The 26502-nt window shown below is 38.0% G+C and overlaps 2 protein-coding genes across 3 annotated transcripts in view; both read right to left on the bottom strand.

Moving 5' to 3' along the window:
* Nucleotides 1-10063, bottom strand: part of LOC127625377 (neuronal vesicle trafficking-associated protein 2-like) — a 67853-nt gene extending 57790 nt beyond the window's left edge. Inside the window, exons 1-2 of the mRNA XM_052100636.1 lie at nt 9890-10063; nt 9169-9327 (exon numbers count right to left, since the gene is read on the bottom strand). Of these exons, the coding sequence (XP_051956596.1) occupies nt 9169-9297 (129 nt within the window). The 5' untranslated portion in view covers nt 9298-9327; nt 9890-10063. The remainder of the gene's footprint in view (nt 1-9168; nt 9328-9889) is intronic.
* Nucleotides 10064-22352: 12289 nt separating this feature from the next.
* Nucleotides 22353-26502, bottom strand: part of LOC127625120 (cytoplasmic polyadenylation element-binding protein 4-like) — a 47440-nt gene continuing 43290 nt past the window's right edge. For both annotated transcript variants that reach the window (XM_052100205.1, XM_052100206.1), the window contains one exon: nt 22353-23310. In XM_052100205.1, coding sequence (XP_051956165.1) covers nt 23083-23310 — 228 coding nt within the window. In that variant the 3' untranslated portion in view covers nt 22353-23082. The remainder of the gene's footprint in view (nt 23311-26502) is intronic.

Below are 26502 nucleotides of genomic sequence, written 5' to 3'. Positions count from 1 at the left end.
CTTTCTGGATAGGAATATGTTAGTGTCTCCTATCTTAAGCCGGTCCTTCACTTTTTGAGAACAAAGACTCTCACTGAAGATCAAGGGGACACAGATCTAGGTCAATCAAGGGCAATCAAATACAGAGTCCTTCAGTACCTCCAGGAGAAATATGATGACCCAGCCACTCAAGAACTTCTGGATGTTACATCATACTTAGATCCTCACTTAAAAAAAAACTACATCAGTCAAGACAACATCCCGGCCATAAAAACAAGAATGATGACAGAGATGGAAGAAGCTGCAAGCAAGGTAAGAAAACTACACTTGTTTTTTTTTAAAGGTTTCTATATGATGAAATACATTGAACATTAATTTCTGTTCTGAAAATGTGTTAAAACTGAAGTAACTTGGTTGTCATGTTTTCTGAATGTTACAGGAGAAGAGATCACATGCCACAGAGCCACAGGATTTAGCAGCAGCTTCATCTGTCAAAGCAAAGACACTTGGCAGCTATTTCAAGATTCCCACTGTCTCCAGTGGAATCTCTTAATTTTAATGATGCGGTGGAAGCAGATCTGAACAGCTACATAATTCCACAAGCAATTGATGGAGAAGAGGATTCCCTGGCCTGGTGGAAACAGCACCAGGTTAACTTTCCCAGGTTGAGCAGGTTAGCTTGCCGATACCGGTGTGTTCCTGCTACAAGTTCACCATCAGAAAGACTCCTCGGTGCAGCAGGCAATATAGTAACATGCCAACGGTCATGCCTCAAACAGGAGAAGGTGGATTTGCTGCTCTTTTTGTCAAAAAAATCTTTGAACACATTACCCTGAACTATGTGAAGATGTGTAGCAATCAAGATGTGAACGTCTTGATTTATTTATTTAACTTTTGCTATCATTGATTGTTTATTTGTTGCAGCCTTAATGTAGGTTATGGTCAGTTATTTACAGAAGTAGAATTATTTACAGTATTAGTGTTCTTAAATACAAGATTAAGATGTTATTTTTATGTAAATTATTTAATATAACTTTATTCTAGATACTGTAGTTATTTGTTTGATTTGTCGTGACAGATGTTTGCACACACTATTTGATTTATCATGGCACAATGTTAATGTTAAGTGGTTTTAAATAAACAGTTGTGCTAGTAACTGCATTGTTTCATCTGTTTATTTTAGTGTTAGAATATAATAAGTTTGTAATTAAGCTTGGACTTTGTTTGATACTGTGCAAACCACCACAACAAACCTGTAGATGTTTTATTTTTTTAATAATTGCATTTTAAAATCACAATTTTGATCAGAAAAATCGCTCAGGCCTAACATGAATTACACATGGAAATGTTGTGCTTTGATGCATAGTGTACAATGTTTAGTCTTATCTTGAACTTGGTAATGATTATGCCCAGCATTAGACAAAATATAGTGAAAATAAGACCTACCATTTGTGGTAAAAACGGTTATGGTGTTAATCTCTATTTTTACAGTGTCTTCGTACTTTTGTTGACATGCAAATTCCATTTGTCTTCCTTTGTTTTGTGTTTAAAGACTGACTTTAGTGTGAGCACTTTAGTAGAGAACAAACTGAATGTACTGGTAAACTCGTTCACGACCGACATAAATGAATCAGTCATCATAAACAATGATCTACTTACCGAAAGGAGGACCTGCATGTTGTTCTTTCATATCGTCAATCTTGTTCAACAAGAAAAGGAGCCGGATGAATTAAGAATAGAAGGGAATGATGAACACACATTACAATGACATACAGACGTTACCTAAACAATTTTTAGGCTAGTATTGTTGTCCTTTTTTTTATATAGCTTGATAAAAAGTAATCAGACCAATTTGTTGTCATTTGTGGGCAAAGACTTGTGATGCTTTAACACTCTGCGGTGCAGAAGAATTTCAGCATTGCAGAATTGTAATAAAGGAAAATTTGATTTGTTGACTGCTTTTGGCACAGTGCAATTACTTTCAATATGGTCATTTGGTGTCATCAGCAGGCACAAAGGCATAACTTGAAAGTCTGATCAGTGAACGAATCAACGAACGAATCTAAACAATCGAGTCACTAAAATTAATCAAAATCACCACCATTGATTTTTGCAAGGCAGATTTTGCCTAATTAATGTGAAAATGACAAAGAAAATAAATTAAGTATTACTTAGGAGTGCCAACCCATAGGAGTGGCAATTATTATTTCTGGATTGTGCATTTAAAAGTTTTTGCAGAGTGTGTACTCTCGAAAAAGCTCATGTCCATTTTTACAATTATTCGTACAGTTTTTTTAATTTTGATTATTAGTATTATTATTCATTAAAATAAATGTAATATTATTGCACCAAATTTTTTTATTTATGCTGCATAAATGACAGCTTTAACTAATTAAAGAGGCCCTATTATAGTGCTGGACAATTAATCGAAAAGTAATGGAAACCGAAATTCAGAACCTCTAACCGACGTAATTTTCCCATGTCGGTCATTTCGTTTTTTGAATCCTGTTACTACTTCCCCTTTAAAACATATTTTTAAGTCACGCGTTTGTGGTCACGTGACTCTGCCCCATCCAGTCAGCGGCACTGAAGCAACATGGAGGCGAACTCAAACAATGAGTCAACTGAGCAATAGGAGCAGCTTGTACCAAAGAAAAATGCAGTGTCCGTCGTTTGGACACATTTTGACTTCAGTAAAGAAGACACCGAACAAAATCAAGTCAAATGTACATACTGCAGAAAACCGTTTCAACGACCAAAGGTAATACCACCAATCTGTTTCAACACTTGGAGCACAATCACATTACCGAATATGAACAGTACTGCCAGAAATGTCTGGTTTGAAGTCCAGCCATTACTTTCTTGTCCATGTCACTGTGTAACACATTTGCGTACCTAAGGGCTACTTCGGTTATGGTATGGGGCGTTACATTTCTGACACACGCTCTAAGCAGTTGACCAATCACAACAGACTGGGCCAGCTGACCAATCAGAGCAGACTGGGCTTTTGGGAAATGGGGACTTAGAGACAGAAGCTAAAACAGAACGTTTCAGACAGAGGGTGAAAAGAGGTGCTGCAGCAATGTACAGTATGAGAAAAAGAATGTGTTTTTTACATTAAAGCATGTACTTATTCTAGTATGCCCCCAAAATATAGTTATTAACCTGTAAATGAGCATAATATGGGCTCTTTAATGCTGGCAAGTGAACATGGTATAACTAGGATAATCCACATGTGCGTTAAATTATTTTAATGCACTTCGCTTAGGTAACCACCCCCGCGCCTCCATGTTGTGCATTAAAATAGTGTAATCACACGTGTCCTTTATCCCTTACTTCTTCCTTTCTGACAAATGATTCTCTTATCACGTAATATTTTTTTTTTTCTGTATTCTTTGTAAAGTGGAGTATTGTGTTAGTTATTCAAGTACCATGTTGGCACTGGTGTTATTAAATAAGTTCAAATTTGTTTTATACTTTTAATCAGATTTTCTACAATCTTAGTACTTTTTAACTACTGACTAAGACCTTATAGGAAGCTATGATTAGCAATCTCTAAGTCTCTAAGTTTATTTGAACATGTTTCAGAATCTGAAGGCAAATATTCGGCTAAATTGCCATTCTCATGCATCTTGATACTTGCACAAAAAAAGGTTTGGAATTACAGATCTCTTTCAGTATTTTTAATTAACAATTTTGTTAAACTGAGCTATTCCAAAGATTTAGCTACTTTTGAAGTTCTCCAAATTAAAGGAAAGGGTTTTGAATCAACCATCAATATTCTTAAAATTCAGAAAATTCTGGTGCCGGTCCAGTCTAGGTTCCTCCCATGGTTTCTTACTAATCTATTAAATACCTTAGTGAGTTTTTGTTTAGCCATTGTTTCCTCTTTCCTTTCCTATGTGTAGACTATTAAAGTGTTGTGTCTGGTTAGCTGATGACTTACTGGATATCAGTTTCAGTTTACTTTATTTATACCCATAGGTAGATTTGGTTTGCAGAGGATGAGTTCATACATTTTGACATTTTTTTTTAGAAACAGCACAAACGGTGAACGACATGATAACAAGTGCTCCACGTTCCAATCAACATTTAAATACAATATATAAACAGTTAAATAAAATAGACATTGCATTTATATCATCATATTAGCAATGTTGCTACGACTTGTTCAACTGAGTAATAGCTGCTGGAACAAAGCTGTTTTATACCGCTTTGTTCTGCACTGTGGGACTATAAACTTTCGTTCAGAAGGAAGAAGCTGAAATTCACTATCCAAGGGATGGGAGTCATCATTTAAAATCGAGCCAGCCAACTGCTGTAACTGTGTGGTATACAGGGATGCCAGGTTAAGCTGTGACTCCCCAATCAGCCAACTAGACCATTTGTCAATTTGACTCAAAAGATTTCTGTTCTTTAAAGATAGATTTCCAAACCAGGACACTAAAGAAAAGGATAGAATTGATTCAATAAAAGAACGATAGAATAAGGTCATCATAGTTTTGTCAATGTGAAAATGGGACAGTTTCCTTAAACAAAACAAATGCTGGTGCCCCTTTTTACACATGGCTTCACAATTTACTACAAAGTTCAGTTAAATAATTGTCCCAAGATATTTGTAGAATTGTACACATTCCACTGTCTGACCCTTTATGGATGTGACTTCATGTGTGTGAGCATGTTTTCTAAAATCAATTATCATGTCTTTTGTCTTAAATAAGTTTAATTGAAGAAAGGATTCCTCACACCACTTAAAGTCGTCAATGACCGAATCATGACTGGTCTCATTGTCCTGAAGCCGACTGACAATAACAGTGTCATCTGCGTACTTTAAGATGGTCCTATTTTCCTACCTACTCGGACACATATTTATGTAGAGAATAAATAATAGGGGTAAAAGCACAGAGCTTTGTGGGGAGCCAATAGAGGAGCAAATTTGGACCAACAAATTTCCATTAACCTTCACTTTTTGTGTCCTATTAGTGAAAAAGTAAACAATCCAGCCCACAAGATTGTTACTCAATTCAAATTGTTCTAAAATCATACTGGTTAAAATATGGGGTTGAACTGTGTTAAAAGCAGAGAGAAAAAAAATCAACAAACAGAAGTCTAGCATAAGACTCATTTCCCTCCAAGTGTTTAACAAGTAAATCAAGCAAAGTGACCATAGCATACTCTACACCTCTATGTGGCCTATAGGCAAACTGCATGGGGTCAAGTGCATGCTAAGTTTTCCTTAACATTTCTGACCTTACCAGTGTTGAGGATTTTCAATAAAATCAATGTTAGAGCAGAGACAAAAAGCGTTTTAGGGCAGCTAGATTTAGGAACAGGGATTACCACAGCATACTTCCAAATCTTAGGTACATGATGTGCCTGTAAAGACATATAAAAAATGTAGTGAAATACAGGGCTCAGTTATTTTGCACAAGATTTAAGTAAACGGCCACAGCTGTTATCAGGTCCATGGCTCTTATGTACCATTACCGAGAAGAAGGCCTTTTCCACATCCTTTTGGTCTATATCAAAGTGCTGATAATCTTCAAGTTTGTGCCTCAGTACAAGAATTTCATTACTAAAATAAAAAGTGACAAAAAGATTATAAAAACTATTAAGAGCATTAGCAAGCACAGTATCTGAATTGAAACCATCCAGGGTGACCTGACTGCTGTTCTTTGGATTCCGAATGCCTGTTACAGTTTTCATGCTAGACCAGGCTGGACCAAGGTTATTTGCAGCCATCTTGTTCTCTAGTTCAGATTTATAATTCTATTTTGCTTTTCAGATTTCTATTTTCAGCTCCTTAGTAGCTATATGCAGATCAGAGGATACTCCCTGTTTAAAAACAAGTTTATTTTTCTGCATGTTGGATTTAACGGATTTCGTCACCCACGGTTTGTTATTGGGGTAAATTTCAACTTGCTTACAGGTGATGATCATATCCCTACAAAAGGCAACATATGAGCATGTTACATCAACAAGTTTATCCAAATCATCACTGCAAGATTGTTTAAACATGGTGTTTAAACATGCATTCATGACATTCCTGCAGACAGAGCACAGATTCTTCAGTCCAGATCGTTATGTCCTTTGTCTGCACTTTTTCGCTCCTTAAAACTGTTTTATATATGGAAAATAGATGCACACAGTTATGATCCGCAGAGCCCAGTGGAGGTAATGGGAGTGATTTATAAGCATCCTATAGTTGTGCAAATGAATTCTCATTCACACTCACTAATATTAAATATGACCCAGCTAAATATGGGTTCATACTTGCAAAAAGGAAAAACAAGGATTTGTGCTGTGAATTATTGGCTACTAAGAGCAAAGAAATAAATAAAAAATAGACATTTAGAAACCAATATTAAACCAATTCATACATTTTAATGTTTGATTTTAAGGACAATTGTTTTTGCTTTTGTATGATAAATACTGAATGCTGAAATATAAAATCTGGTTCCTAAAGCAAAATCAGTTAAGAACCTGGCCTACTGTATATACAAATATATGAATGTTTGCCTTTGCCATTTTCCTGATGCATAATATACAAGATCTACCAACTTCCAAAAGGAGAAGAAAGCCTCGCCAGCTGACACAGACATGTTAATAATCCAACACATCCTCTTCACCTCCACGCTGGCATTAAACAGAGGAAGCGGCCTCCATATGACAGCTGAGATAACATGGCTTTTTCTCTTTGTCACGTAGGACAATAAAGCATCAGAGTCTCACAGGATTATCCAGAGAAGAGAGGGGCTGAGGCTTGGTAAGTGGTGGAAGGCTGTGTACTCCATAAAATATGACAAAGTGTGCTTGTGTGACTGCACAGGCTAGTCCAAACTGACAGGATACTTCAGTTAGCAGGTGCACACCATGATTGTGCCTTTCTCAGCGGAATCCCAAATGAGGAGCCAAAGAAAGTGAGACAGCTTTCACACTTATGCTTACAATTCATGGACAAGTTTGCAACCGAATGTTTAAACCAGAGGACTGTAAAACATTTAAAGAAATGGTTCATTCAAAAATGACAATTATGTCATCATTTACTCACCCTCGTGTTTTTCTTACGGGGAACACAAAATGAGATGGTAGGCACAATGTTAGGGACTGACAGCCTCAGTTGCCATTCACTTGCATTGCATCTTTCTTCTTCACAATAAAAGTGAATGGTGACGGAGACTGTCATTCTGCCTAATATCTCTTTGTGTGCTCAAAGGAAGAAAAAAGTAATACAGGTTTGAAACAACATGAGGATAATAATTTTACAAATTTTTAGAAAAGGATGTAAACAAACACTTTCAGACTAAATAAAATTATGAAAGACAAGCTTGTTAATGTATTTGGACTCTCAAAAGATCACGTGTGCAAAGTTTGGGTCATTTCTGACACGTTAAAGAGATAAAAACAGTGAAAAACTAATTCTGGATTTGGTCTTTGTGCAGCCCTGGGCTTTGTGCTTTTTGTATTTGGAAATGCCTTTGTATTCTCCACAATAAACAAATAAGTAAAATAAAAATTATTACGTTTGTATGATATTTGTTTATATTTATGCAATGTCAGGGTGCTTTGGGTGTTTACTGAGGTGTTGCCTGGGTGTTGCTAGTGCCAGGGACTAAGGAACGAAAACCAAAAACAAATGAATTTTTTTGCAGAACGTAACTGAAAACGGGAATGAAATTCCTTACAATTATTCCACAGCGAAAACATAATTTTCAAATGCTGGTAACCGGTTAATAACCGGTTAATATCATTCTGATATTTTTTTCATGAAACCAAAGGGTTTATCACAGGCTGAGTCTCTCATTCTATTTCTACCATAGACACATATGGCAGAAATAGTAAGAATGATATGGGTAGAATGCCATTCCGAACTTTTCAGAATTACACCAATTCCTGTTGCCTGAAAAAAAATGAGGCTTCTGCACTTCGATTCTGAAGCACACCACTTGTTTAAAACTAAAAAAGGTGACATTTAGTCCAAACGTGCCCACACAGTGTGTGCGTATATGCAGGAGATAGAGATTTAGGCTATTCATTTATTTTAAGTGGCCAAATTAATATTCAAAATATTTGAAATATTTTTTGGAGAAAATAAAGAAAATATTTATTGAAAACATGATATAGGCTACAGTATACTATGTTTGTTATGATTTCTATCCTGAAAATTCCCCCACATGAGAAAAAATAGTTTCACTTATTTTTCTCTTAATTCTCGTATTTTGGTTTAGGCAAGTCCCTTATTTTGAGCTTGTTATTCCAAAACAGGTGCCTTGTTTCTCTTGTGAGATCTGAAAAAACTGCATCTGGTACTTCACCTACCCTTAGCGCAGATGAAAATATGAAAATATATTATTTCTGCTTAGAATGAACCAGTCCCAATCTAGGGCATTACTAAATGGTTGCTGGATGGCCATTTCAATGCAAGTCTACACAATATTTTTCGCAAATTTTTCCTCTGCCATGTGAACTTTTATATTTAAAAAATTTCAATTCTTCTAGAATGTAAACAATGATTATAGATTTGTTTCAAACAGATACAATGTGTAATTATTCCAATTATCAGATTATTATTTTTTTTTTTTTAAACAAAATAAAAGGTTTACAGCATATCAATTGTAAAAGAATAGACCTTATTCATGCTAGCACCATCTTTGATTTTGAATGGGAATGAAAACAAGGCTGTGAGGGACTGATTTATCATCTCTTCAATGGCACGTTATAAAGCTGTATAAAGCTTCTAGATCACATCTGATTTTCCACACTTCATGTTTTCTGGAGTTTTTTGTCTACTGAGTGTTCTTGATAAGATATTTTTTTATGTTTTGTCCGCAGAACGATCCAAAAACACATTAAATTGCAGTACAGCGGCAGCCCATTGAAAAGTCTGTACGTCTATCCCTCAAAGCTGAATTGGCATTCCCATTAAAATTCAAAGATGAAGCCTATGTCAATGTTCATGTTATTAATCAAAAGGATAGTGTGCTGTAAAGCTGCTGTACTGAGACTTTTTTGACCTGAAGACTACGGTTGTTCGGAATTTTCTCACAAAACAGAAGGGTTAAGTTAACACGGAGAGATCATTATGCTTTCAAGGTACCAAATTGCACATCTCTATGTGATGTTTGCTACGTGACATTATATGAGGGATATATTTTTATGACCAGATGTGAGGCAAAAAGTGTTTCTTACCTTGTCTGGGGCTTGATATTGAAGATTAGTAACATCCAAAGGTGTGATGAGGGGGACGTTTTGAAAGCCATCCTCAATGCTCACTGCTTTAGCTCCTTTGTCTTGTAGATTACTACCCAGTTTAACCATCTTTATAGGATTATTTCACTTTTCAGTAGCCTGCAAAAATAGTGAATTAGAATTAAACGTAATATAAAATAAAACAGCATGGTTGAAATTCAAATATGGACAACCTTTTTAATAAAACTACAAATAATTCACCTCTGGAACATCAATAAACCATGCAGAGACAGAGCACACATTATAACCTGTGTGTTTGTCTATATATATAATGTATGTATGTATGTATGTATGTATGTATTTGGTAAACACCTCACGCATGTCTGTCCGTAGCCTGTCCAAACGCCAATGTTTTACATAAACACTTGACTCGAGGCTTATGAATTAACGTAAAGTCAATTATTGTAGCGCACATCTTCCTTTGTTTGATCTTTCAGATCAAAGAGAGAAAAACACGGAATAATTTACCAACACACATATATATATGAATATACACTATATATATATATATATAGTGTAAAATCTAGGTACGCAAACATCAGCCACAGACCAAATAAAGCATCCGCGCCCCTTTTATGGCTGGTTAACCAGTAACAACAATTCATCTCCCACCCAAACACAACACGCACGAGATGGAAAGATCTATCAAACATATACTCACTCAAATTTGTACACTTCTGCGCTTTTATTTGGCTTCAACGACTTTTGAATTCGGGTTGTTGATGTAGGCAGGTGGAGCGTCGAGATGGAGAATGTGTGTGTGTGTGTGTGTGTGTGCGTGTGTGGGGGGGGTGCTACTGCGCGAGATGCAGATACTGACGGCCTCCGTCCGCGCGCACCGCGCAGCATTCAAACACGCACTTACACTGGAGCCACTAGAGGGGATCTGAAAGAAACCCTACATTTGCTGTGCCCGAACATCACAAACCCTCAACCCACGCGGGCTGTCTCGTCTGCCATCTAGTGAAAAATTGGGATAAGTACATTTTTGTATTATTATTATTTATAAGGAAATGACAAGCCTAGAATTTTCAAATTTTGCAGAGTAACATTTACTAGCATATTGTTCCTGTATATGTACAGTTGAAGTCAGAAGTTCACATACATCTTAGCCAAATATATTTAAACTCAATTTCCTCAAACAATTCCTGACATTTAATCATAGAACACGTTCCCTGTCTTAGGCCAGTTAGGATAACTGTTTTATTTTATGAATGTGAATGTCAGAATAATAGTAGAGGTAATGATTTATTTTATTTGGTCGGCCGTGAAATGGGCCGAATGGGTCACGATAAGCTAAAATATGCCACTGTGTTATGCAGAACAGACCACAAAACGGCATTGTATAGCCTTCATTCCTCAAAATAATGATTGCCTGATGAGTTTCTGGAGAAAGCTGTTTTTTTTTTGCCATTTTTTACCTAATTTCAACATGTCAGTATATTGCATACTGTGACAACTCAAAAACAAACACAAAGACAATGTTAAGCTTCATTTAACGAACCAAATAGCTTTCAGCAGTGTTTGATATATTGAAAAGTGATTTTCTAGTAACAAATTAGCAATTTAGCATGATTACTCAAGGATAAGGTGTTGGAGTGATGCTGCTGGAAATGGGGTCTGTCTAGATGACTTTTTTCAAAACATCAGTAATGTCCTGACTATACTTTGTGATCATTTTGGTGAATTAAGTACCAGTTTCCTTCTGAAACAGCAAAATCTGTACATTATTCCAAACTTTTGGCCGCCAGTATATATATATATTAGGGCTGTCAATCGATTAAAATTTGTAATCAAATTAATTACATGGTGTCCCGATTAATTAATCGCAATTAATCGCATATACAAATATTTGCTGAGAAAGCCCCTCATATAACAATAATTCAATATATAATGATGAAATAATTATACAGTTATCTTTAAATATTTAAAAATATATATATATATATATATATATATATATATATATATATATATATATATATATAGACAATAGAAAAAGCATCTTTAGATTACAATGTATTGTTTACTACCATATTATTGAACATAAGCCAATCATTGGCATACTGCGTCAGACAGATGCTTGTGTAGCATCTTGGGTGAGTTAAACATAAAATGTTTATGTCACTGTGTCAAGTTAAATATAATTTATGACTTAGAACACATCTTGAGATCCCTTAGTTCGGATTTGCGCTCCATCAAGTGTTTTGAACGGAAGAACATAACGCATGTCTGTGTTAATAATAATAATACATTTTATTTAAAGGCGCCTTTCTCGGCACTCAAGGACACCGTACAGGAATACATAAGACATTTAAAAGCACCAAAATTAAATAAACAACAACATTAAAAACAAAAAGAGGTAGAGCAATTGATATCATGTGAGATAGGCATTTTTGAACAGATGTGTTTTGAGTTGCGATTTGAAGTGGAAAAATGAATCGATGTTTCTAAGTTCGGGTGGTAAGGAGTTCCAGAGACGGGGAGCAGAGCGGCTAAATGCTCTGCTCCCCATAGTGGTGAGACGGGCAGGGGGGACAGACAGGTGTATGAAGGAAGAGGATCTAAGGGAGCGGGTGGATGTTGGACCATGGAGAAGATCAGACAGATATGGGGGGCAAGTTTGTGGATGGCCTTGAATGTTAACAGAAGGATTTTGTATTGAATACAGAACTGGACCGGGAGCCAGTGAAGCTGCTGAAGAACAGGAGTGATGTGGTGAATAGAGGGGGTTCAAGTTATGATGCGGGCAGCTGAATTCTGGACCAGTTGAAGCTTATGAAGGGATTTGTGAGGGAGGCAGAAAAGGAGAGAGTTGCAGTAGTCCAAACGGGAAGTGACAAGACTATGGACAAGAACGGCGGCAGTGTGTGGTGTAAGGGAGGGGCGAAGGCGATTAATGTTTCGTAAATGGAAGTAGGCAGACCGGGTAATGTTATTGATGTGACTGAAAAGATAATGTGGTGTCAAGGATGACACCCAAACTCCTAACCTGGGGGGAGGGTGAAACGGAGGAATTATCAATAGTGAGTGAAAAACTGTCTGTTTTGGATAAATTAGATTTAGTGCCAATGAGGAGAACCTCAGTTTTATCACTGTTTAATTTGAGAAAATTTTAGGAAAACCAGGTTTTTATTTCTGTAATACAATCAGTGAGGGAGGTGGGCGGGGAAGTGAATGAAGGTTTGATCGAGAGGTAGAGCTGGGTGTCATCAGCATAACAGCAGAATTGAATGTTAAATTTGCGGAATATATTGCCCAGGGGAAGGAGATAAATGATGAAAAGTATGGGCCCCAGGACAGAGCCCTGGGGCACACCTGAAGTGACAGTAGAGGGACTGGATTTGAAAGACTTAAGTTGAACAAACTGAGTGCGGCCAGAGAGATAAGATGTGAACCAGTCTAACGGAGTGTGGGTGATGCCAATGGAAGATAATCTGTTGAGAAGGACGGTGTGAGAGATGGTATCAAAGGCTGCACTTAAGTCGAGGAGGATGAGGATGGTAAGGAGTCCAGAATCAGCTGCCATGAGAAGGTCATTGGTGATTTTGATAAGTGCTGTTTCAGTGCTATGAAGTGCTATGTTGTGCTGCCTGCTGAATTTTTTTGTTCACTGTATAAACTGCACATTGCCCATACAGCTGAAGTTTCACTTACTGCCCTCTAGAGTAAACAGGTGGATTGCTCCAGAGACAGTTTAGCTGAGACAGAGCACTTGAATTAGTGAATGGGGAAATTGGATTGTGTCGGTCAACTAGAGAATGTGCATGCACATTAGCTGAACCATCCTGAAAAGTAGGCCTAGTGCTTTTTAGCATGATCTCAGCTAAAAAGCACAATTTACAATAACATTTGTGCCATTCATAAGATTCCAGTGGTTTAATCCATGTCTTTAGAAGCTATATGATAAGTGTGGGTGTGAAACAGATAATTATTTAAGTGCTTTTGTTTTATTATAAATACATCTTTTGTTTGTTGGTGATTCACATTCTTTTTGCATATTGCCACCTCATGGTTGGGGCTAGTAAAAGGTGAAGATTGTTATTAAAAAAGACTATTATTGATCTATTTTCACCCACACTTATATCGCTTCTGAAGACATTGATTAAACCACTGGAGTCATATGGATTACGTTTATGCTGCATTTATGTGCTTTTGGAGCTTCAAAGTTTTGATCACCATTCACTTGCATTGCATACAGAGCTGAGATATCCTTCTAAAAATCTTTATTTGTGGCGTGCAGAAGAAAGAAAGACATACACATCTGGGATGGCATGAGGGTGAGTAAATTATGATAATTTTTGGGTGAATTATCCCACTACTAGCCAAGATAGAAAAAAAACTATATTAAGATTTTTTCTCACTGGAAGTACTTAAATAGCCAAACCCCTTAATTAGAAGGGGGTGTACACACACATCAATTTCTAATAGAGCCTTTTCATAAATGTGACCTGTAATGCATAACTTCAACTGATAATGAATTTATCTTTCACCTAAATTATTCCAAATGAATTCTGTGATTGAAACCTCTCATCATCTGCTCACAAGTGAACCTATGTGATTACATTTCCTGTTCAACGTTCTCATGGGGAATACATAATTAGGTTGTGACCTGACAACACAGTGCTCAACCTGTTTCAAGAATCAGAGATGAGCATGACATCATTACATTGTTCTCTCTTATATTCCACAGATCCTTCCTGTAGCTGGATATATGGGAACAATTGAGCCAGGTTCACTGTTTTATTAGGGTGAGACTGATCATCATTACTTCAGCAAGATGGCACTCCCATGACCTGTGTGAGAACTAGACTGATGAATCACCCTTTTCCATGCAGTAGCCATGACATTTTATAGATTAAATAGTCTTTTGGAGTATCACTATTAGGAAATATTAGTTTTAATTAAAAAAAAACTTTTTTGGTTCATGGCCTCCATTCCAAATGGTAACCAGTTAGAACCAGAGAAAAGAGCGGTTAAAATGACAGTACTCAAGGGGTGGGTGAAATACCAGTTTCGGTGTTGCCAGATCTTGCAAGAGAAAAAAAGATAAATGGTCTGGAAAATAAATTTGAAGTAAAAATTGTGTCAAATAAGCACTCATTTAAATTCAGCTATTTTGGTGGGTCTTAATTGCTTGTACTATATCATATTGGTTATGCTCCACACTCTACCAGGCAAGGTATTTTCTAGCATGAGCCACCAGGGGCCCCACATAGCAAGGTTGTTTTTAATAAAAATTTGTATCTTTATACATACTAAAAGTAGCTAGTAAGACTCAGATAGCTGTTATGGCTAACTTAAGTTATAGGAGTCCCCCTTGTGGCCTAAAAGGGAAGGGAGTGTATGTAACTGCAAGGAGAGAATTGCAGCTAGACATGAAACGAAAGCACATGAACAAGAATTTTTCAACATCATGATGTGCACATACAAGTAATTTATTGTAATTTTTTACATTGCCTTTTTCTTTCTTTTGTTTTTGCCATTATTGTTGATTTCTATATTTTTTATCAATTAACTGGCTCACAACGATCAAGTTGGTACAAAAGTATACAAATTATAACAAAGTTTTATAAACTGGGAAGACACTAAAATGTGGCAAATCTATATCACTGACAAATATGATTAATATCATATAACCAATAAAAGAAAAAAAAAATACAATTAAGGGACTTCAGAAATGTAGAAGTAAATGTCTAGGTTACTGTTGAAACCCCCGTTCCCTGATGGAAGGAACAAGAAGTTGTGTTGATGTAGTGACAATAGGGGTCGCTCTTGAGAGCCTTGGTTGCCTCTGAACTTGAGAAAAGGCCAATAAGAAATTAGCGAACAGAATTTACATGTCCCTCCCCCAGACATACGGGTACAAAGGAGGGTGCAATACAGCTGTTCATTCAGGTTTTGCAATGAGGAGCCGAATAAGATTCGGCCGTTACAGCGGTTGGTACAGCGTTGTGGAAAGAGGGACACAACATTTTGTTCCCTCCATCAGGGAATGGAGGAAACAACAGTAACCTAGACATTCCCCTTATGTCACTCACTCGACATTGTGCCGATGTAGTGACACTAGGGGTCCCTATCCAATAACGCTACGACACTCAACCATGTTACGTGAACTGCTGATGCAGGTGCAAGCAAGCTGTTGAATGCCAAATGAGCAGACCGCATCAGGCTGCATGTAACCTTCCCCAACGCCCCATAAGACGTCGTTTTAGGTTCACGGCATCCCTGAGGGGGGAACAAGCGACGTGACAAGCATGGGAGTAGGCCGCGCTAGCCGCAGCCTTTTTCTCTCTATGTTTTCTCTCCATAGAATGTTAGATGCGGCTGGGGCCATCTAACGCTATAACACGCATTGGGGAAAGTGTTCTTTTCCAATCCTATTCTTTCAGGGGGAAAGACCCCACGGAGACAACATCCTGCCTAGACTGGGGAAGTCAACATGTGACAAATACGTCACATGGGCTTACAAGCCACACATGGAAGTGGCGCAGTGGTAGGTCCTGCCTGGTGAGGGAGGAGCTCTACAAACACAGCGACCGGGGACAGAGGGAACTGCCCAAGGAAGACGCAGGTCCGCCGACAGGGGGACCATACTGCAGAAAATACAACACAGGGGGTTAATGTGTTAACGGACACCTGTGGAGAACCTATTCCAGAACAGAGTACTTAGTACCCGTAGTGGGTCTTGTCGGGAATTCCTCTAGAGGGCTAGGGAGGAAGGAAATCCAGGGAGCGCAAGTTTGTTGGCTCGCCAGGGAGTAAGAGTGCACGCCTCAGGGGGAAGGGAAAGGCGCTAAGCGCAAGCCGTACAGCCGGTCAGCTGTTCCATATTAACGAGTTCTATGTGCTCGGACCTGACAAAACACGGGACGAGACCGACTCAACCCGGAGATTATAGAATCTCGCAAAGGTATTGGGTGTTGCCGATCCTGCCGCTTTGCAGATGTCTGCTAGAGAGGTGCCGTTGGCCAGATAATAATAATAATAATAATAATTCCTTGCATTTATATAGCGCTTTCTAGGCACTCAAAGCGCTTTACATAGTATAGGGGGAATATCCTCAACCACCACCAGTGTGCAGCATCCACCTGGATGATGCGACGGCAGCCATAGTGCGCCAGAACGCCCACCACACACCAGCTATTGGTGGAGAGGAGAGAGTAGAGTTATGTAGCCAATTCAGGGATGGAGATTAATACGATGCCATGGTAGATAGGGGCCAATGGGGGGTATTTGGCCAGGACTCCGGGGTTACACCCCTACTCTTTACGAGAAGTGTCCTGGGATTTTTAATGACCACAGAGAGTCAAGACCTCGGTTTAACATCTCATCTGAAGGATGGTGCCTTTTTACAGTATAGTGTCCCGTCACTATACTGGGGCATTAGGACCCACATAGACCGTAGGGTGAGCACCCCCTGCTGGCCTCCCTAATACCACTTCCAGCAGCAACCTTGGTTTTCCCCAGGAGGTCTCCCATCCAGGTACTGGCCAGGCTCAACCCTGCTTAGCTTTAGTGGGCAACCAGGAAAGAGATGCAGGGTGATATGGCTGCTGGGATGACATGAGCATCTGACAGAACGAACTCCAGGCACATGTCGCTGACAGAGAACACTTGCAGGTACCCAACTCTATTGATGGAAGCAAGAAAAATCAGGAGGGCTGTCTTCAGAAAGAGGGATTTTAGCTCAACTAACTCTAGCAGCTCGAAGGGAGCTCTCTGAAGGCCTGCAAGGACCACGGAGAGATCCCATGAGGGGAACAGGCATGGCCCTTGGAGGATTCAACCTCCGGGCACCTCTCAAGAAACTGATGATCAGGTTGTGCTTCCCTAAGGACTTACCGTCCACTGTGACGTGGTGAGCTGATGTAGAGGCTACATACACCTTCAAGGTGGAGGGGGACAGCCGCCCCTCCAACCTCTCGTGCAGGAATGAGAGCACTGACCCTACTGCACACCTCAGACGTGGAGGTTCCAGAGGTCTGGGCGTAGATGCCAGAGGGTGCCCCGTCCTGAGGAAGAAGGTCCTTCCACAGGGGAGTTCGCCAGGTTTTGTGCAAGTAGGCTCACTGGGGGAAATACGTACTTGCACAGCCCCCGGAGCCAGCTGTGTGACACCGTGTCTATCCCGAGGGCAGCCTCCAACAGGGAGTATCAGAGAGGACAGCGGGAGGATTCCCGAGAGGCCTACCTGTTCTTCGCCCCATTGATTTAAAACCTGCTGGATACCCTGGGGGCGGAGTCTCCACTCTCCTCTGATCATGGCCTGTCATGACAGTGCGTCCGCTGTCGTATTGAGGCTGCCCGGGACGTGAGTGGCGTGCAGCGACCTCAGCTGTTGCTGACTCCAGAAGAGATGGCAGCCGATTTGCGACATCGACGAGAGCAAAAGTCGCCTTGGCGAGTTATATATGCTACAGTCGCAGAGCTGTCTGAACGGATCAAGACGTACTTGCCCAGAAAAGGTGGGGGAAATCTCCGCAGTGCAAGTCGCGTGAAGGCACGAGGGGACAGGGAAGAGCCGAAGGGGAGGACCTGGTACTAGTACGTCTGGCCGTCGGACGCAAGCCATAGGACAGGTCTGTGTCGAGGCAAAATTGGGACGTGAAAGTACGCGTCCTTCAGGTCTACCACTGCGAACCAATCTCAATGCTAGACGCATGTTAGAATACGTTTCTGCGTGAGTGTCTTCAACGGGAGTCTGTGTAAGGCCCGGTATAGAAATCGCAGGTCCACCAAGGGCAAACGAGCTTGCTGGGGGCGGGTGGTTTGTGGGGATTTACCTGGCGAAACTGCGCCCACAGCATTCCTCGGATGGCGTTCATTGCCAGCCGTGCTGGCCTCAATCCTGTAGGAAGAAGGCGGGGGGTGGCTGAAGTGGCTTTCCCTCAGAGAAAGGAAAGCTGGGACCGCAACATTTCCATGGTCATGTTTTCGCAATGAGAACATGAACCATTCATAAACACTGCCTCAGTGTGATCGCAGCCCAGACATGTGAGGCAGCGCCCAAGACCGTCAGAAGCAGAGCGATATCTGCCGCATCCAAGAACTACACAAAGGCAGAAAGGCAACTTTAAAAAGACATATCTTTAAAAATACGTTCAACGCCAATGTGTACTCTATTACAGGTTATTTGCTTTTAGAAGTGCTGTCGAAGTGCCAAGGGGCGTAGACTGCACCGGCGTGCAGAGAAGAGCCGCTGGTAACGTGCCGTAAGATCCAGCAGCAAAGCTCTACAGAGTTGAGTGGAACAGTAGTGGAAACGTCAGCTTGCTGAACACAACTGCACGGCTCTAAAGAAACAATCTGAATGAACAGCCGTATTGTGCCCTTCTTTGTACCTTTATGTCCGAGGAAGGGACATGCAAATTCTGTTCGCCAATTTTTCATTGGCCTTTTCTCAAGTTCAGAGGCAACAGAGGCGCTCAAGAGAGACCCCTAGTGTCACTACATCGACACAACGTCGAGTGAGTGACAGAAGGGGAACTTAAGTGTCATGTGACAAACATACATTTAGGAACAAAGATCAATAAAAAGCACCACTCTTAGAACAGCAGAGGGTGCTATTGAGACTATAATGACTTACAAAATAAAACCTAGTCAAAACCAACCTTTATCTGTATAGCTATAAAACACTACAAAAGCTCACTTTTAATTCATATAATATATTAAGTTGTGTTAATTATGTAAAATGACATATTGGACAGTCCAAAGGTTGGAGTCCACAACCTCATAAATTATTGGTGAATATGACTGATTGAAAATAAAAAAATAAAATGATTTCAGAGTTGCATCACATAATCAGTGTTCATATGTATTCTAAAGAGGAAATCTAGAGAGGTAGATGTGGGACAATATTTTAAGCACAAATACCATCTTTAGGAAATACACATCAAGAAATGCAAAACTCTGTCCTGTCACAGTTAAGTTTTATTCATTCGACATTTCACATTACAAATATTTAAAAATTATGCATATTGTTATAAATAGTTGGCTGCAAACAATTAAATAACATTAGATTTAATTTTTATTTCACTAGCACTTACAGACCAACTCCTAGAATATGGACTTTTCGTATAACATAACTTAATTAGAAAGAAAAATACAAAAATAGTAACTTATAAAGTGAAATGACAATAAAAATTAAGGTGATATCTTAAGTAAAAAATGCTATTTATAAATACAACAACCTTCCCATACACAGTTAAAAACTATTGAAATTTTGCCATTAAGTAACATCATTAACAGACAGATATTTAAATATGTATTTTCCTTCAGAAAATGTGAACCATATATTGTGGAGCACAATATAGCAATTAGTAAAAACTAGACACTTTAACATATTAAAAGCTTCACCTCAAAAATATAACAAAAATCTGATCAAAATTATAAAAATTAATTATACATTCCAATTAAAAATATACCAATAAACAGCTAAATACATTGTTGACCTAATAATTACAATGCAATCAATCACAGTAGCTTGAAATAAACAAAATAAGCAAATGAGCACAAAACCTTTAATGTTTTAAAAATAACTTCAATTATTTATATTAGTACAAATAGTTTTGATTCTTTTCTTTTTTACAAACACCAGCATGAAAAGGATTACAACAGTAGAAAATGACTGTGAAAAACATATTAACATCTTCTTTAAATGTCAGCAATTAAAAATGGCATTAAAGAATTACATTGCGAAGAGTCTTTATCTGGAAAACAAACAAAAAAAAAAAGTATTGCACATAACAACTCCAAGTTAACTTGCAACATTTACCACATTCAAGTCTCAAGTTCCCCTTCCTCCGAACAAAAAGGTTTGGATTTTACTTCAAACAGACAGTGGGGATCAAGCCTTTTCAACAGCGTACTAGAAGATGATGCTCTTGTCCTGCACTGCAAATTTAATGTTTAGCGTTTTTAATCTTGTGAATTTCATGTTTTGTTTTTCATACTGTATTATGGAGAAAGCATCAAGAATAACATAGGGAAGGTGCAGGGTGTGGGGTGGCCTTCACAAATTAAAAGGTTAGAAACATCTGGTGCACAACCACAACGATTAATTTCAATAGCTAATTCATGTAAGTTTTTTTTGGTTTTTTTATCTCATGCATGCTTAGGATTACAATAGGAACTAGTTGGCAGTTCTAGAATATATATTTTCGAATGGTAAAATATCTAAACATCAAACATCCATTCTTGTGATACGAGGATCAGCCTAAACATGAACCAGATTTCGCATTCTCCATATATTGTTATAGTTTATATTCCAGCTATAGAGAGGAAACCAAAATGACAAGTTTATCTTTAGCCGTTTTCGCAATATTAACATTGACATGTTCTTGCCATGCTACTGTCAGAACTTTTAAATCTATTTTTGTCATTAAAATCTAGTGTACAAGAGCCATGACCTTAAGCAATAATACACTGATCACTCCTCTGCAGATTTGTCGCATCAACACAAGTGTGTGCTTAGCTGTAAATATTCATCAGCACTGAAATGTATAAAAAGCATAATTGAAAATAATATATATTAAAGTCACTCAACTTTTTTTTCCTCTCTTAAAATGAAAATTTCCATATATGCAGATCTCTCAGTAACAAAAGTACAAAAGCTAACTTTCACCATGTGAAAAATTGAGGTATTGCAAAAAGGAGTTTTTCCATTTGTGAAAAATGTGCCTAAAATGACTGTTGGAAAAAAAAATATTTAGAAAAGTAGTGCATAACAAATGTTTATGTGCATGACAAAATAATTTAGCTAGAAAACACTGTACCAAAAAATCAGCAGGCAATGTATAAAACAATCTTTATCTTTTTTTTTTCTTTTTTTTTTCTTTTCTGCCATCTCATTAACAGCAAATTCTTCAAAAAGTGTTTAACTTCTAAAATGTTCAATCACCACACCCACAAGCTCAAGTGATAGTAGTGCTGAATGGGTGCAACAGAACACCATCAAGCCAACATGAGGATACATTTCTCACTAGTGTATCAAGTCTTAATTGATCACTAACTCCCTGACTTTTAAGCTAGTAGATATAGATGCTTTACCGAATTGGATGCAAGTGTTTAAAACTTGACATTGCAAAACCTGATGCCTGGCATAAACTCCTTGACATTACCGAATGGATAAACTACAAATGCCTTTGTTTGACCTTTGGAAAAGCAGGTAGACTTGCTAAAAGGCCGGTATACACTGGGTTCAGTGGTTTTCACTAGTGTTACTATGAATTTAACTGCGTGCTGATCAATTCAAGGCCAATCTTTGGTTTGCTGGAGCCCATTTGGTCTTTAAAATGAATGGGAAGATGGTTGGGGGCAAAAATAACAAACCTAAATAAAATGGTTTTCATTTGAAGGGCAGTTTAAAAAAAGAAAAGAAAAAGCAAACAGCCGTGGCTTCACTAGCTAGCACACAGCCATCTTTGGTTCCCTAATGTCTGAAAGTAAAACCTCTAATGTTCTAATGGGGGGGTGGACTACCTTCACTTATGCTTCACACTCAGGCTGAGTGGGCACAGCTGCTGCAGGACAGGAGGTATATTGTTAGATCATTCTTACTTTCTTGAAGGGATATCTCACCTAAAATTCAAAAATCTGTAATTTACTCATCCCTCGTTTTACATTTTTAAAAACAACATCAAGAGGAAAATTTGCAGAATTTACATTTTTAGGTGAACTATCCCTTTAAAAGTAGCTTTCGCTGTTTTTCTGCTTGTACGTGCACGTCTTTTGGGGTTTTTAGGTGTCTGTGGGCTGGGTAAAGGCTTAAGAGAGACATGTTGCGAGCTGAAAGAAAAACACAAAGGCTTGCTGCTGACAGCCTGAGAGAACGATGGTTGCTTCGAGCTAAGCTGGACCAGAAATGACGAAAAGTTCCTTGCATTTGAACCTGCTTGCTGGCAGACTACTGTAATTTTAACAATATACATTCGCCACTAGGATGACGTTTTCCTACCATTGTTGAAATCTAAGTATTAAATCATTAAGTTAGAGAGCATAATTTCTTAATTTTCTTTTTGCTGATGTCCTTTTCTGTGGTCCAGGGGGTAAGGTGGAGACCAGCTTGTTTTTCTTTTTTATATATATATATATATATATATATATATATATATATATATATATATATATATATATATATATATATATATATATATGACATAATCTAGCAGCTAAGCTTGAGGTATTAGTTATCTTGCATGTCTTGCAAAATGGAGATCAAATCCAGACAGCTGTTGTGAAATCACTTGTCGTTAGGAAACAAAGATTAACATAAAACAACAAAAACATAAAGTTGAGAGAATTAGCTTCTTCTGTTATCAAATCCCAAGCTTTGGTTAACAACTGAGATCTTAGACCACATCTGCACTCTGGGTGGCAAAGAAACAAGTTCACTCATCTCGCACTTTTTCTTTTCTCGTTTAACGCCTTTTTTGATTCAATTAAAATAGGATGTAATACTTCCAAATGCAATGTAAAAAAAAAATAGACAAAAGAAAAAACAAGTCAATTCTAAAAGTCATGCAGATACTTACTGACAAATTATACTAATACTCAATATATTCAAATCTCTGTGCACTTGAAAATGAAATAGAATGAAGTTTTAAAAAAATAGAGAGATGGATTAGATATTTTCTTCCTGAATCTTTTTTGGATAACACATCCATTTTTTCTTTTTAAATATATTAAATGACAAATTAATTGTATTTTTTGTTGGTGTCGTTTCTTTTTTTTTTTTATTAAACTAAAAAGGAACCAGCAACAGAAAAGTGCATTTATTTAGATAATGATTTTGTTTGCGACCCCTAGCCTACTCTCCCCTCATCTCTCTTTCCATCTCCGGGCCTATCAGCTTTAGTTCCAGCGGAAGGAGATGTGGCGGGGTCGGTCGCCACCCTCCTTCACCAGGGGCTTGTGAAACTCCCGGCCAGCGCGTGAGTGGATAGCCGCCCAGCAGTATTCACAGTAATACTGGAGACAGGTCACATTAGCACAGAAGAAAGGAGCGAACTTGCCACCGCAGCGAGTCCCCTGACATTCATCGCACAGCTGGTCATCCAGGACGTATGGCTTCACTTCCACCTGGACAGAGAAAGAGATCGGTAGACTGTTACAGACAGATGGTGTGTCCAAACTTTCTACTCTTTAAATATTGAAACATCAACTTTGGACACTTTTTAGCACTGTGGACTTAAATGGCAAATAAATGGTCTGCACTTATGTAGCGCTTTTTTAACTTAGCGGTTTTCAAAGCGCTTTACACTGTGAACTCATTCATACTTTCACACACCAATGACGGCAGAGCTAACATGCAAGACGCTAGCCTCCCATTGGGAGCCAACCCTGCGATTAGTGGACAACCCACTCTACCACTTGAGCCACAGCAGCCCCATCAGCCACAGCTTTATTTAATTTGACTCCAAACAATCTGCTGCAGTGTGTGTATGTACATGCATCACAGGTGATTGTCATTTTTGTCAATTTTCTAAAAGTCAAGAAAATTCCCACCAGAGTGTCATTTCTGCATTGTGTTTAATAGAACTCAGTGATGGAAATTACATTTGTAACGTTTTTTCAAATAATCCTAAAATAAATCCTAAAAACACACAATTCAATAATATTTTTACACTTGTTGCATTATTTGGCTTAATTAGAAATGATGCCTAATACAAATATTCTACATTCAAGTGATATTTAGCTTGATTTCTTTTGGGTTTTCTTCAAACATCACTCATGTCATATTTCATCTCAAGCATGCTCTTCACTGAAACTTTTGTCAAATTGTTAACAAGTACACTAACTTTTTTTTGTAATAATATATTAAAGAAGATCTGTAATGCGATGCACACAGGTACATGGTTTAATGGTGACATCCGTCAGATCATTAAAAAGCGAGATATTGCTCTTAAAAAGTCCTTAATAACAAAAACTAATATTGACCACCTTATTTATACGGGCTTGAGGAACAAGGTAGTATCAGAGCTGCGAAAGGCAAAGACTAACTATTTCTCTAAACTAATTGAAGAAGCTAGTGGCAATAGTTCTAAAATGTGGCAACATATAAATAGACTAACTAATTCAAGTAGACATAAACACTCAAAAATAAATGGTCTTAAAGTTTGTCATAATCTGATTCAGAGTAATGTGGCTATTGCAAATGTTTTTAATACTTTTTTATCAACTCCGTAAAAGAATTAGCAAGTAATTTTAAATATATTGAGCCATCTCTTGAAGAGCCTGACAATGCTCACACAGGCTCCTTCTGTATAAAAGAGGTATCCTGTGATAAAGTTAAAAAGGTGATTGTAAACATGAGTAACTCTATGTCTAAGGACATACACAATATACATGCTGCATTAATTAAAAGATATGAAAGCTGTTTGTTAGAGCCAGTTACTTATTTAGTCAATTTATCAATACAAACAAATATGTTCCCAGAGAGCTGGAAAACAGCAATAATTGCACCGGTCTACAAATCGGGGGATAAGGAAATATCAAGCAATTATAGGCCTATTGCTATCCTTCCTGTAGTCTCTAAAGTTCTGGAAAAGATTGTCGTCGAGCAATTAGCGGAACATTTAGAGTCTAATCACTTGCTTTATCCATTACAGTTTGGATTTAGAGACAAATATTCCACCGAAACAGCTAACTGTTATTTGATCAATAAAATTAAAGAATCACTGGATAAAGGAAATGTTGTTGGGGCGGTGTTCCTGGACCTAAAAAAGGCCTTTGACACTGTTAATCATAGTATCTTGCTACATAAATTAAATCAATTTAAAATGTCTTCAGAAGCTTTACAGTGGTTTAGGTCTTATTTGGGCGGGAGACAGCAATGTGTTAGGGTAAATGGGGTGAGGTCACCTCTGCAAGCCAACAACATGGGAGTACCGCAAGGGTCTGTACTTGCCCCTTTGCTGTTCACAATGTATATAAATGACCTATCAAAATGCTGTCCAGGCGTAAACTGTCAGATGTATGCAGACGACACTGTGGTCCATGTTTCTACTAAAACACCCAGTCTGGCAGGTGAACACCTGACAACAGCATTAACGAATATCTCTAACTGGCTCGAGTTATCTCATCTATCGCTAAATGTTAAGAAAACAGTCTCCATGTGTTTCTCTATACCAAATAGGTCGGTTAGCGATATATTTGAGGTACAAATAAAAAATGAAGCAATAGAAGCAGTCAATGAAGTCAAGTACCTTGGGATTATTCTGGATAAAAAATTCAAATTTGATAATCATGTTAAGTACATCTGCAAGAAGGTCAGACCAAATATAAATTGTTTTCGGTTTATAAGAAGGGATTTGTCCTGTCACACTGCAAAACTATATATGCATGCAATGATATTCTCACACCTATCATATTGTGTCACATCATGGTCACAAATCTCTCCAAATAAATTAATACCGATTCTCTCACTTTACAAACAGGCAATAAAAATCATGGACCGGAAACCCATGAGATGGCATCATTGTGATGTTACAAGAAAGCATAAGCTTCTTGGTTTTGACAGTTTTATTGATTTTAATTATATTAAATTGGTTTTCAAATGTCTAAATAATCATGTTTCACCACAGTTTTCTATATTAATCAGTAGACGCCAAAGCTCTCAGGGGGCGAACACACAAGCCACTATCAGAGGTGACTGTTTAGTCCCAAAGTGTAAGACCTCTTTTGGTCAGTCTGCCTTCTCAGTAAAGGGGCCAAAACTCTGGAATGCTTTGCCTACTGATTTAAAACTAGAGACCGATGGCAAAGCTTTCAACAGAGGACTTAAACAATGGCTAAAAACTAAACAGCAGTGCACACATGAATAACTAATGATATTCGCTGACTCTGATGCTTCTGCTTTATAATTTATGTATGCAATTTGTTTTCTCTTCTCTCTGTAATTACATGGTATATTTTAGCTATTCTTTTCTGTTAGTATTTTTAGTATTATTTTGCTTATTAGTTTTGTTATTGTATTTTATTTCTTAAAGCCTCCCGTGGACAGGTGTTGAAAATTAGCATTTGTGCTAAAACACTTAAATGCATATGGTTCGTCCAATGTAATTGTCTGTCCATGTCAAATAAATAAATAAATAAATAAATAAATAAACACATCAATGCACATCAATTGTGCTGCCTGCTCCACTTCATCCTGACCCTCATCGCATCATTAAAATCCCAATTCTAGACTAATTCAAATATTATGAAAAGTGCATTTGCCATTCAGCTGTTTTTTTTTTTAGATAAAATACCGGTCAAATATAAAATCTTAGT

The sequence above is a fragment of the Xyrauchen texanus genome, chromosome 31 (genome assembly GCF_025860055.1).
Source record: "Xyrauchen texanus isolate HMW12.3.18 chromosome 31, RBS_HiC_50CHRs, whole genome shotgun sequence".
In the NCBI taxonomy this organism is placed as follows: Eukaryota; Metazoa; Chordata; class Actinopteri; order Cypriniformes; family Catostomidae; genus Xyrauchen; species Xyrauchen texanus.
This window is presented reverse-complemented; position numbering and strand designations above follow the sequence as displayed.